General features: G+C 36.1%; 1 protein-coding gene across 1 annotated transcript in view; it reads right to left on the bottom strand.

Moving 5' to 3' along the window:
- The window catches only part of DSE (dermatan sulfate epimerase), a 54,444-nt gene extending 44,550 nt beyond the window's left edge, over positions 1-9,894 (bottom strand). Inside the window, exon 1 of the mRNA XM_049771353.1 lies at positions 9,464-9,894. Within this exon, the coding sequence (XP_049627310.1) occupies positions 9,464-9,879 (416 nt within the window). The 5' untranslated portion in view covers positions 9,880-9,894. The remainder of the gene's footprint in view (positions 1-9,463) is intronic.
- Between the last annotated feature and the right edge of the window lie 2,215 nt (positions 9,895-12,109).

The following is a 12,109-nucleotide window of genomic DNA, read 5'->3' as shown; positions in this document are numbered from 1 at the left end:
CTTTGCCTTCTGCGGCCCCCAGGTAAATTGAGTTTGAGACCTCTGCCCTAGATCCTTTCTTACTTAGCGATTTCTAATCTGTCTCTTGTATTTTATGTTCGCCTAATCATTTTGTGAAAAAAGTCTGACGAAAATAACTATAAGCCAGCATACAAAATAAACTCAAATTACAAAAATATTAAATTGACAGTGTAGAAATTTCTAATAACTACTTTTACTATTTTACTTCCTTAAAGTTTTAAGTTCTTGTTGTTGTTGCTCTTGTCTCTTTTTGTTTCTATGCCAGGGTTCAATCTACCACTTTTTATATAAATAAGACAGTATCTGGGTCAGGATGTGGTTCCAGGTTGAAGACAGGTCTTCAAATAGGCCGAGGGCTTGATCCCAGAAGCACATACTCCCACAAAACCACCAGTTAACACCTCCATAGCTGCCACTATAACAACACAATAACAATATATCTTCAAATTTTATTTTTCAAACTACTTTGAACAAGCTTAAATTACTGTTATACTGTTACTTTAGCTGTTATAAAAATGTATTATTAGAATTAGTAAATGGCAGAAGAACAAAGACTTCTGTGACAGGATGTGGGCAGCTCAGCATAGACAGATACATCACACATATAAGTCTCAGCTTACTTACATAAAAATAGAAAGAAGCTTTACCTTGGCTTCAAACTATAAAAACGGATCACCAAGCAATGTGTATGGTGGGATGTGTGGAGATGAAGAGGTAACAAGGACAGAGGTAGAGGTGGTGGTAGAGTGGAGTACATTAGCTTTATACAATATTATCATAAACTTAAAATTGTGTTATCTAAAGTATAATAAAAGAAAATTTAAAATAATATATCTTTGAGTGTTACTTTTCTCACCACCAACATTATCATCAGATTCCCTTTTACTTTGTAGCAACTTTAATATGATGATACATGTCAAGGTTAAAGGAATTGGATATTTGCCATTTAACTTTTCTTTCAATAGGATTCTTAAGTAAGACCATAAATATAAACTTTTGATCTTTATTCACAAAATCAAAATTACAAATAAAGTGATCTATATTAACAAATCAGGATGCATGTGTAGCTCAGATCTACTACTTTTTTTCTTTTGGTTTTGGGGTCACACCTGGCAGCACTCAGAGGTTACTCCTGGCTCTATGCTCACAAATCACTCCTGGAAGGTTCAGGGGATCATATGAGATGCCGGGATTCGAACCACCGTCTTTCCGCATGCAAGGCAAATGCCGTACCTCCATATCTCTCTGACCCAGATCTACTACTTTTTAAGACTAAATAGAAGACACATAATTATTTTCCTCCAAGATGTTTTCATTAGTATTACCAAGACATCTGTGTATTCATGGGGTGGGGGGGGCATCCCTGAAAGAATTTTTTGGAACAAGGTCAAAAATATTTTTATGGCTTAAAAATGTGCTAAAGAATGAGAATCAACAGTGTTGGTGGGGATGTGGAGAGAAAGGAACTCTTATCCACTGCTGGTGGGAATGCCGTCTAGTTCAACCTTTATGGAAAGCAATATGGAGATTCCTCCAAAAACTGGAAATCGAGCTCCCATACGATCCAGCTATACCACTCCTAGGAATATACCCTAGGAACACAAAAATACAATACAAAAATTCCTCCCTTACACCTATATTCATTGCAGCACTATTTACCATAGCAAGACTCTGGAAACAACCAAGATGCCCTTCAACAGACGAATGGCTAAAGAAACTGTGGTACATATACACAATGGAATATTATGCAGCTGTCAGGAGAGATGAAGTCATGAAATTTTCCTATACATGGATGTACACGGAATCTATTATGCTGAGTGAAATAAGTCAGAGAGAGAGAGAAAAACGCAGAATTGTCTCACTCATCTATGGGTTTTAAGAAAAATGAAAGACATTCTTGCAATAATAATTTTCAGACACAAAAGAGAAAAGAGCTGGAAGTTCCAGCTCACCTCAGGAAGCTCACCACAAAGAGTGATGAGTTTAGTTAGAGAAATAACTACATTTTGAACTGTCCTAATAATGAGAATGTATGAGGGAAATGGAGATCCTGTTTAGAGTACAGGTGGGGGTCAGGTGGGGAGGAGGGAGATTTGGGACATTGGTGATAGGAATGTTGCACTGGTGATGGGTGGTGTTCTTTACATGACTGAAACCCAAACACAATCATGTATGTAATCAAGGTGTTTAAATAAATAAAAAAAAGCATTACAAACTAAAAAAAAAAGTGCTAGTTTTAAAAGAATTGGAACAAACCATGCAAAAATCACAGATAAATGACGAACATACTATTTCCTATACTGTACTAAACTATAAGCAAACACGGTCTAAGAACTAGACCAAAAAAAAACCCACTAAAATGATTACAGTATTGTCATTATTCTTTTTTAGTGATTTAGTAAAGACATTCTATGGCAGAAACTACTTTTAGATTGAATACTTCATTTAATCATCCTAACAACCCTTTAAGGTAAATAGTAATACATCATTAGAAAACTATGGATAAGAAAATTAAGCAAATTAGTTTTAAGTAACACAGCTGAATAGGGGGAGTTTAGATCCAGAGAGAGGCCAAGACCATTGGAACAAGTTTTCTGCTACTTAGAAGGCAGCATGATACAAACCTAAGGTCATGACTAAACCCGTTCTGAACACATAGTTTGGGTTTCGAACACCCAGTGATAATATTCAAACACCCCTTACCTAAGGTACAAATGTAAAACATAAATTACTGGGTTATTTCTTCATCTTTGAACCTCAAGCACTCAACAGGATACAAAATCAATGTTCACTAAATGTTTGCTGACTCAGTAAACAATCTTGTTCTTAGATTTCAAAACAAAGCAGAAATTCTAATCAGGGAAAACGAAAAATGTTTCGGTTTAAGGAGGCCATTTTAGGAAGCTATTTTCTTCTGTTCCAAAATAATAATAATCATTGCTCTCTTTTATAAATAAAAGCTAACATTTTTCTATACATTGGTTAACTATATAACTATATCCTCTAAAGTCTATAATAATAACAGCCAAGGTATACTTCATTGTACCTAGAGGGAGCATGTGATTTGGCTGATTTAAATGTAGTTGAATAATAAGATAGTTAACAGTGTTTCAAATTGTCAGAAAGTGATATTCTTCACTGAAAGAGTTCACAGCCTTGAAGCCAACTTGGTGAGAAGCATAACAAAGCATCTTTAAAGGACAGGACAACACTCTCAAAATGTGGCATTGAGGATGGTACACAACAATAATGCATATGGTTGCCTTCTTCTAGATTAAGAGAGGATATACACTCCTAGCTTGCTGAGATATTTCTGACATTTTAATAATGAATTCACATTTTTATTCATAGTTAAATCATCACAAATCAACTTTAATGGATTTTTTAAAATTCCATTTGCCAAATCTTCTTTAAGATTTCTTTGGAGCAAGTAATATGAACCAAACTTGTTATATGCCTAAAACAACTCTATTATGAACATCTTTGTAAAATCACAGTGTTAATAAAAATTGAAAAATAAACAAAATAATCAAATGAATAAAAATGAAAAGAAAGTGATAATATTCCATCACAAATCTAATTTACAAGTTATGAGTTAGGTCTTGAGTATGGTAGCTTTTGATAAGCAACAATTTTCTTTTCTTTTTTTGGCAGGGGACACACTTGGTGACGCTCAGGAGTTACTCCTGGCTATGCGCTCAGAAATCACTGCTGGCTTGGGGGGACATATGGGATGCCAAGTCCTAGGTCAGACTCTTGGAAGGCAAATGCCCCACTGTGCACCAACGCTCTGGCCCCGATAAGCAACAATTTTCATAGACATTAAAAGAATAACCTAGTAGCAGAAATTGCCAAAACAAAATACAAGCTAAATATTTATGCCAGGATCATTTCTGGAACTAGAAACCAGATATAAAGGTAAAATTCTAAATTTAGGACCTCTAGTTTCTAGTAGATCAAGAGAAAGAAGTTAACTATTGAGCTCTATCCAGTCAGCTTGGCTTTTGGATTACTAGATAATGGTCTAGAATAATACCTATTCTTGAGGCCGGAGAGATAGCATTGAGGTAAGGTGTTTGCCTTTCATGCAGAAGGACGGTAGTTCAAATCCCAGCATCCCACATGGTCCCCCGAGCCTGCCAGGAGCGATTTCTGAGCATGGAGCCAGGATTGACTCTTGAGCACTGCTGGGTGTGACCCAAAAACCAAAAAAAAGAAAACAAAAATACAAACAAAATAAAACTATTCTTAATCAATATTATAATTATATATAATGAATAATATAATTTCAATACATCTTAATTAATCAATAACTATAAATTTGTATCAATAATGTGAAAGTTATCATTTTTATTTACTTTCCTTCTACTGTTACTTCTTTCTTTTAGCATTGCCATTAATTCCTTCTTAGTAACAGCATTCATTAAAGTTAGTATTACAAGTCTGAATGTTCTATAAAATAAAACTACTCTGTTCTTATGCAATTTGCCCAATGCCACTGCATCTGTGCTTAAAAAAAAAAACATTTAAAAAGAGTAGTTGACTGTGAGGCATTTTTAAATGGTAAACTTGATGGCTTTTTTCTGTCTCTAGTACATTTTCATCAGCTTAATCTGTCAAATTTCATTTCTCAAAAACAAAAAGGACCTCAGAGATGACACTTATGTTGGTAGGAATGTAAATTGGTGCCGTCTCGATGGGAACAGGTATGCTAATTCCTTTAAAAAATAAAATGAAAAGAAGCTCTGAGAAAGAGCAGTACCCCCTCCCCCAAAGGACAAATTTAAGCTGAGAGGCGAAGTCCCTCCTCTGCTGAGGGAACTCAGGTTTTCTCCTGCCCAGAGATATAAAAGCAGCAGAAATCCCAGCTCAAGACAAAGGCTGGCAGAAGCCCTGTGAAACAGAGGGTAAGTACCTCCTCCCCAAACGACAAATTTACCATGCGGTGAAGCTTCTCCTCTGCTGAGGGAATACAGACTTCTCCTGCCCAGAGACATGAGGCAGAAAAGCTCAGCAGTGAAGCCAGGTGCCCAACAAAAAATGAGTGGCTAAAGAAACTGTGGTACATTTACACAATGGAATATTACACTGCAATTAGTCATAAAACTTTCCTATACACGGATAGACATGGAGACAGACTATTATGCTGAGTGAAATGAGCCAGAGGGAGAATAGTCATTGAATAGTCTCACTCATCTGTGGGACATAAGAAAATTAAAAGACAGTATGGCAATAATATCCAGAGACAATAGAGCTAAATGCCAGGAGGACCAGCTCATGATATGAAACTTGCCACAAAGAGCAGTGAGTGCAGATAGAGCACTAACCACAACTAGAGAGCACTAACCACAATGACATCAACAATGACAATGATAGAGAGAGGCAGAATGTCTATCTGAGAGAGACAGGCAGGGGTTGAAGTGGGGGAGGAAAATGGGGGACATTGGTGATGTGAATATTGCACTAGTGAAGGATGGTGTACATTCTATGAATGAAACCCCAATATGAAAATTTCTGTAAATAGTGCTTAAATAAAAAATTAAAAATAAAATAAAATGTAAATACCATGCAATCCATTCACAGGCATTTTTGAAGCATATAAAAACACCAATTTGAAAGGATATTCGTGTTAATATATGTTAATTCAATGCTGTTTACAATCAAAACATAGCATCAACTTAAATTCCTAATAAAACATGGCTACATAATCAATAAAATACTAATCAGAAGTTAAAAGCATGAAATTAGGCCTTTGGAGGAACAAGATGGATGGATCTTGAGGTGAATATGCTATGTGGAATAAATAAAAAAGTTAAAGACAATTATGAATGCTTTCACTTCTGTGGAATATGTTTGTTGCAAATGAACCAACTCACCAAAATAAAACTTTATTCCTAGACTCAGTGAGAACTATGGTGATTACTGGGCAGAAAGGAATGAGAGTGGGGAAGAAGGGACTGAAGGGGTCTCATTTTGGTAGTAGCATAACATTGTAATGACTTTGGGTGTGAATTACATTTTTACATATGCAGGGACATAAAACTATACCAATCAATAATAAATCAATAGTGGAAAAGTACTCTTTTTTTTTTTTTTTTTTTTTGGTTTTTGGGCCACACCCGGCGGTGCTCAGGGTTACTCCTGGCTGTCTGCTCAGAAATGGCTCCTGGCAGGCACGGGGGACCATATGGGACACTGGGATTCGAACCAACCACCTTTGGTCCTGGATCGGCTGCTTGCAAGGCAATTGCCGCTGTGCTATCTCTCCGGGCCCTGGAAAAGTACTCTTTAGGATGACAAAGTTTTTCTGAAATAAAAGGATTACCATTTGTAACTAATGCGCAATGTCAAGTAAATAATTAACACTTTGATAAAAGTAGGATAATATTATTATTATTAGTTGTTATATAACAACTTTTCATTATTTATTTTATATTTTGGTCTTAGGAATAGAATGAAATCAGCTAACCAGGGTTAAAGTTAGAAACTACTGTTTGTACCACTTAAATTAGAAGTATATTAATAAATAAAATGTTCATTACAACGAAAATATTATAAGCTAAATAAGCTAAAATATCATAAAGTACAGTGATTATACAACATGTCTTTAACATTAGTAATATCCAGAGACAACAAAGATGAAGGCCAGGAGTTCCAGTCCGTGGTAGGAAGCTTACCACAAATAGTGGAGGAGTGCTATTAGGGCAGAGAAGGGACCACTATGGCAAGGATAGTCAGAAATTATTTCTCTAGACAAAAACCGAGTGCTGAAAGGAGATAAAGTGATATGCATGATACCATTCAGCAAGAATATTGCATACCAGTGTCTAAAAGAGAGAGGAAGGAATGAAGAAAGGGAGGGAGGGAGGGAGGAAGGGAGGAAAAAGGGAGGGAAGGTGGGAGGGAGGGAGGATGGGAGAAAGGAAGAAAAAGAATGAAAAGAAAAAGAAAGAAAGAAAGAAAGAAGGAAAGAAAGAAAGAAAGAAAGAAAGAAAGAAAGAAAGAAAGAAAGAAAGAAAGGAGAGAAAGAAAGAAAGAAAGAAAGAAAGAAAGAAAGAAAGAAAGAAAGAAGAAAGAAAGAAGAAAGAAAGAAAGAAAGAAAGAAAGAAAGAAAGAAAGAAAGAAAGAAAGAAAGAGAAAGGAAAGAAAGAGAAAGAAAGGAAGGAAGGAAGGAAGGAAGGAAGGAAGGAAGGAAGGAAGGAAGGAAGGAAGGAAGGAAGGAAGGAAGGAAGGAAGGAAGGAAGGAAGGAAGGAATAAAGAAAGAAAATTTCTGTCCCAGAGGCAAGCAGCTTTTGGGAAGGAGGGAAACTGGGACACTGGTGGCAGGGAATGTGCACTTGTGAAGGGTGTTGTACATTGTATAACTGAAACTCAATCATGAACAATTTTGTAACTGTGGGGAAAAAACTAAATGTATTATAAACAACCTTATAACCACAGTGTACAAAGTAATTAATAAAAAGTTTTTAAAAATCTGTATGAATTTGATGCCAAATATTGCATTAACTTTGCCAAAAAAAATTTCAGAAAACAGCCAGGAAGATAGACCAAACGGTACCTCATGTGCTTAGCATGTTCTAAGCTCAAAATTTATCATTGGCATCACTTGGGTCATGAACAGGACCAGGTATAACCAGGTATATATATGATGGAGTATGCCTTGGTTCCTCATCCCCCCCCCCCAAAAAAAAAACAAAACAGTATAGCCCTATTAAAAACAAGCAAGTGCTTTAAAATTTTATAACAAACAGCAGAAATTTTGAAATAATAAAATTTCTTTAACATTGTTAGTTAGAAATTTAAGTTTACCATATGGGCAGAATTCAGAAAGATTATACATCACCATTCTTATTTTAATTTTTTTTTCCTTCTGATATTTGGCCACATCTGTTAGTACTCAGAGATCATCCGTGTTGGGTATAGAATCTGAGTCTTCCATCTGCAAGGTAAGGCCTTACCTCCATATATATCTCCCACCCCTTAAACTACCATTCCTAATCTTTATCACAGAGAAAATGTAATTCATGTGGAATATAATTTATCATAATATTAATGTAAACAAATTCATTGATTTTAAGCATTTAAAACTGAATTTTCTCTAGTTTTATTATAATTGTTTTGCATAATTTTAAAGGGGATTTTGTAACATATTTGTAATTATGTTAGTGTAACTTAACCATTAATTATGATTCAGTTTTGGGGTCATACCCAGTTACTAAAGGACTACTTCTGGCTCTGTGCTCAAGAGCCACTCCAGAGTTGCTTGCAATGGCAGTGCCAAAATCCAGAACTACCACATAAAACCATGCACTAGTTGAGCTGCTATTTCTCTCACCACAAGCAACACACACACACACACACACACACACACACACACACACACACACATTTGGGGGGAGTGGTTTGAGCCACATCCAGCAATAATCAGGGTTTACTTCTTTTGGTGCTCAGGGGAGCATATTTGGTGCCCAGAATAGAACTCAGATCAGGCACATGTATAGCAAGTACACCAGACCCCACCAGCATCCCCACTCTGCCCAGTTCTATCTCTCTAGTCCTAAAGCATCCTGTAAATAAGAATATCCATAGCAAGCAGGGAAACAGCTCAATTAGAACCACTACCCTATCCCCAAACATCTTCAGGAACAACTCTCTCTCTCCCCAGCAAATACTCTGGAAGTTGCCCCTGTGCATTGCCAGGTGGGACCCTGAAACAGATTAAATTGAAATGCCAGTGAATCCCAACTTTAATTCGCCCATAAGCTTTCTAAAAGTACATGAAACATTCACTATATTCAATTTCTTATTTATTTGATTTTGAGTCCACATCCAGCAGCGCTCAGGGCACACTCCTGGCTCTGTGCTGACACACACATTTTAACCAAGCTAAGCTAACCAAGAAGAGGGCTTTTTCTCACATCTTAAACTTCTTAAAGTAAATTATTACATAATTAAAATGCCTCTCACAATTACACTACTTTGGTTTTCCTACAGGCTTGAGTAATTTGCTGGCTATTGCATAAAATCTTGTTTATAAATTGTCAGTTAATGTCTCATCACATTTACTTTTAGTGCCTTACTATTATAAAATGCAAATCAACCTTAATTAGAGGAAATGTCTTATTTAGCAAAAGGTTTTAATCACTTGAGAAACAATCAGTACCATATCCATTTAAACAAGTAAAGAATTCGTAACATCAAGCTGATACAATTTACTCAATTGAGCAATTAGTTTTCTCTGGTTCTTTATTGTAATCAAAATATATTTTTTTCTAACTTTAAATATGGAAATTAAGAGGTCTTTTGAAACCATCAGCAACACAATTAGTAAATCACTCTTACACACACACACACACACACACACACACACAAACATCTGAGATTAATTTTTTCTTTAAATGACAGGGTTAATACAGTAAAAATAAAAAGATAAAAATCTACCAACTAGGCTGCGCTGCCATCCTCTCCATGTAGTCTTTGGCCATGTCTCGGGCTTCAATGTTCTCAGGATACAGCACACAGAACATTGCCAATGCACCCAAATTGTTGCCATAAATTTCATTCCATCGAGCACTGTAGTCCTTGGGATCCCAGGGAGGAAGGTATTCCAAGGGGCTAGACAACATGGCATGCACAGCTTCTGTGAGCCTGGCAGCTATGTGCTTGTGTGAACCGGTGGCCCTGAGCTGGAGCTCAGATACTTCTGTCTTGGAGAAGAACAGCATTGGATGGCTGTCATAGTTGGCATTGGTGAAAGGAATCATGACTTCTGGGTTCTCGTCAGTGATATAAGTGGACACAAAGCAAAACAAATATATGAAAAACACACTGGGAGCCCCCCGTGTGTGAGTCCTCATCGTGGCATAAAATCTCTAACTCTCCAAGGCAGCCAAACCATCTTTGAAAGCTCCTACATAAGAAAAAGAAGAAAAGGAAGATTTGTCAACCAAAGGCATATTGCAGACCTATAAGAAATATGATCGACAGCAACTTCAGCTAACATGGTAAAAGACTAAGCATTGAGAAACAAAGCTTATTCATATAGTTTTTAAAAATACAACAAATTAAACTTATTGAAATCTAAAAATCTAATCAATACGTTAAGCATAACACACCAAACAGGTAGTCATTGTGGAAAGAAGTCTGAACTTGGGACAACAGTATCATTAAAATTTACTCAATAGAAAACACAAACTCTCCTTGGCATTTTTCTCACATTTTTTCCACATAAGCAAATTTAGATGATATAGTATTTTTTAGACACTAACATGAAAACTACAATGACCAAAGGCTTGTCATCTTAGAATCAAAATGGGCATTTGGAAAAATTAGAAAATTTTGTTTTTCCTAATACTCCCTCCTTTATTTTTCTCCACACTTTCTAATATTCTGAACCAGGGATTAATAGTGATATGTCTATAATATGTGAGCAGGCAAAATATTATAAATAAGGTGGACTATGTTCTTTGTGCCAGTACAAGGTGGAAAAAGAGAAGATAAAAAGCAAGGTAAAGGTTTGCCAAGTTTGCGTCTTTGCTGGGGTGGCATCAGCAAGTCTGTACCGAGAAATCAGACACAGGGCTGCTGGAACTAGAAACCAACATGCCTTCATTCAGAAAATAAAATTCAATAATCAAAAGACTAAAATAAGTATGTACCTTCCCTTTACGATCTAACACTTCATTTTGCACATGGGATTTTGGTGCCATTAGGTAAGTCAGAAATTTTAAAAAGTTTACATTTTCTTAACTACTTAACTTTTTAAAAAATCATTTAAGCCCAGAAGTTAAAAGATTGTCTTTCAACTATATGAAGATTAAACATATGCAGAAAGAGAGAGAGAGGGAAAGAGAGAGAGAGAGAGAGAGAGAGAGAGAGAGAACCTCAGCCTAGTCAATATTCCACATCTGGGATAAAGCAGCTATAAAATCCCCCAGAGGAAATCAGGGAATTCTTAAAATTCTTCAGGGGGAAAAGGTTATAGAAAGCAGGCCAGCAAAAAAGAAACTTTTATGTAAATAATGAACAGTAGTTTTCAATTATTAAAGAGAAACTAAAGGAGAAAAATCAGTCTTCCAAGCTGAACACAAATAATTTTTACAAGGAAAAACTGCCGCATAACATTCAGAAGAAAGAAAATTAAGAATTTAATGCCTGCAGATGATCAATTCTCATTCTCATCTTACAATCTCAAAGAAAAAATGGCAAAAGGTTTTACTTTTGGATGCTATGATGCATTCTAATATTTCCCATATATCTGAATGTACATTAGACTCTACAAAACTCAAAGGCAGTTTAGAGACACCATTTTCTACTTACCTCAGAAATGGAACAGGTGATGAATTAATTAAACTAATATGGTCATGTTAAATATATAAAATTAAAATAACTCTTGGACTCTATCGGTATTATGTCTAGCACCCATAACTTCAAGGCGGCTGGCTGGATTCCTCAAGGTCAGAGACTTGGCCAAGAGAAATAATCTTCTGTATTTATGTCTATGCAGGGGTGTGGTCTCAGGCTACCCTGAGATATGGCTGGGTCTTAAGCAATATTCAGTTCCCCATGCCACTTTACTCCTACCACCAGGTATACTTCTTACAATTTTCAGAGAACCATATTTTCAAGTCTGTATAATAAAGCTTCAAAGGTCTAGTTTTAGATGCAGACAGCATAGCTACTAGCATTATATGTATGGTGAGGTGTGGCGATGGTGGTCTATGTTAGATAACCAGGATAAGGTCAGAAATTTTATATGTGATCCCATCAAATCTCCGGTTTTGAGTAGGTGGAGGGGGGAGTAGATTATAGGAGCAATAGAAAAGAAGCTAAATGGAAACTATATTTCTATTTCAGATTCTGTAAACATTCCTTAAAAGGAAACTAAGGCAAATTTTCTTTATTCTATTTCTTTCATGCATTTGATCCTCCACCCAAAGGAGTCACTGAACTAGCCAGGACTTCCCCAAAGTCTCTCCCAATGTGGGTTTCATATTATGATTTCAGGCACTTCTGCCATATTGCTTCCAGTTATGTATCTCTGCCTAAGTATATTTAAACAAGAATAACTGATCTTAAGGACTTTAT

The sequence above is a fragment of the Suncus etruscus genome, chromosome 4 (genome assembly GCF_024139225.1).
Source record: "Suncus etruscus isolate mSunEtr1 chromosome 4, mSunEtr1.pri.cur, whole genome shotgun sequence".
Lineage (NCBI taxonomy): Eukaryota > Metazoa > Chordata > Mammalia > Eulipotyphla > Soricidae > Suncus > Suncus etruscus.
This window is presented reverse-complemented; position numbering and strand designations above follow the sequence as displayed.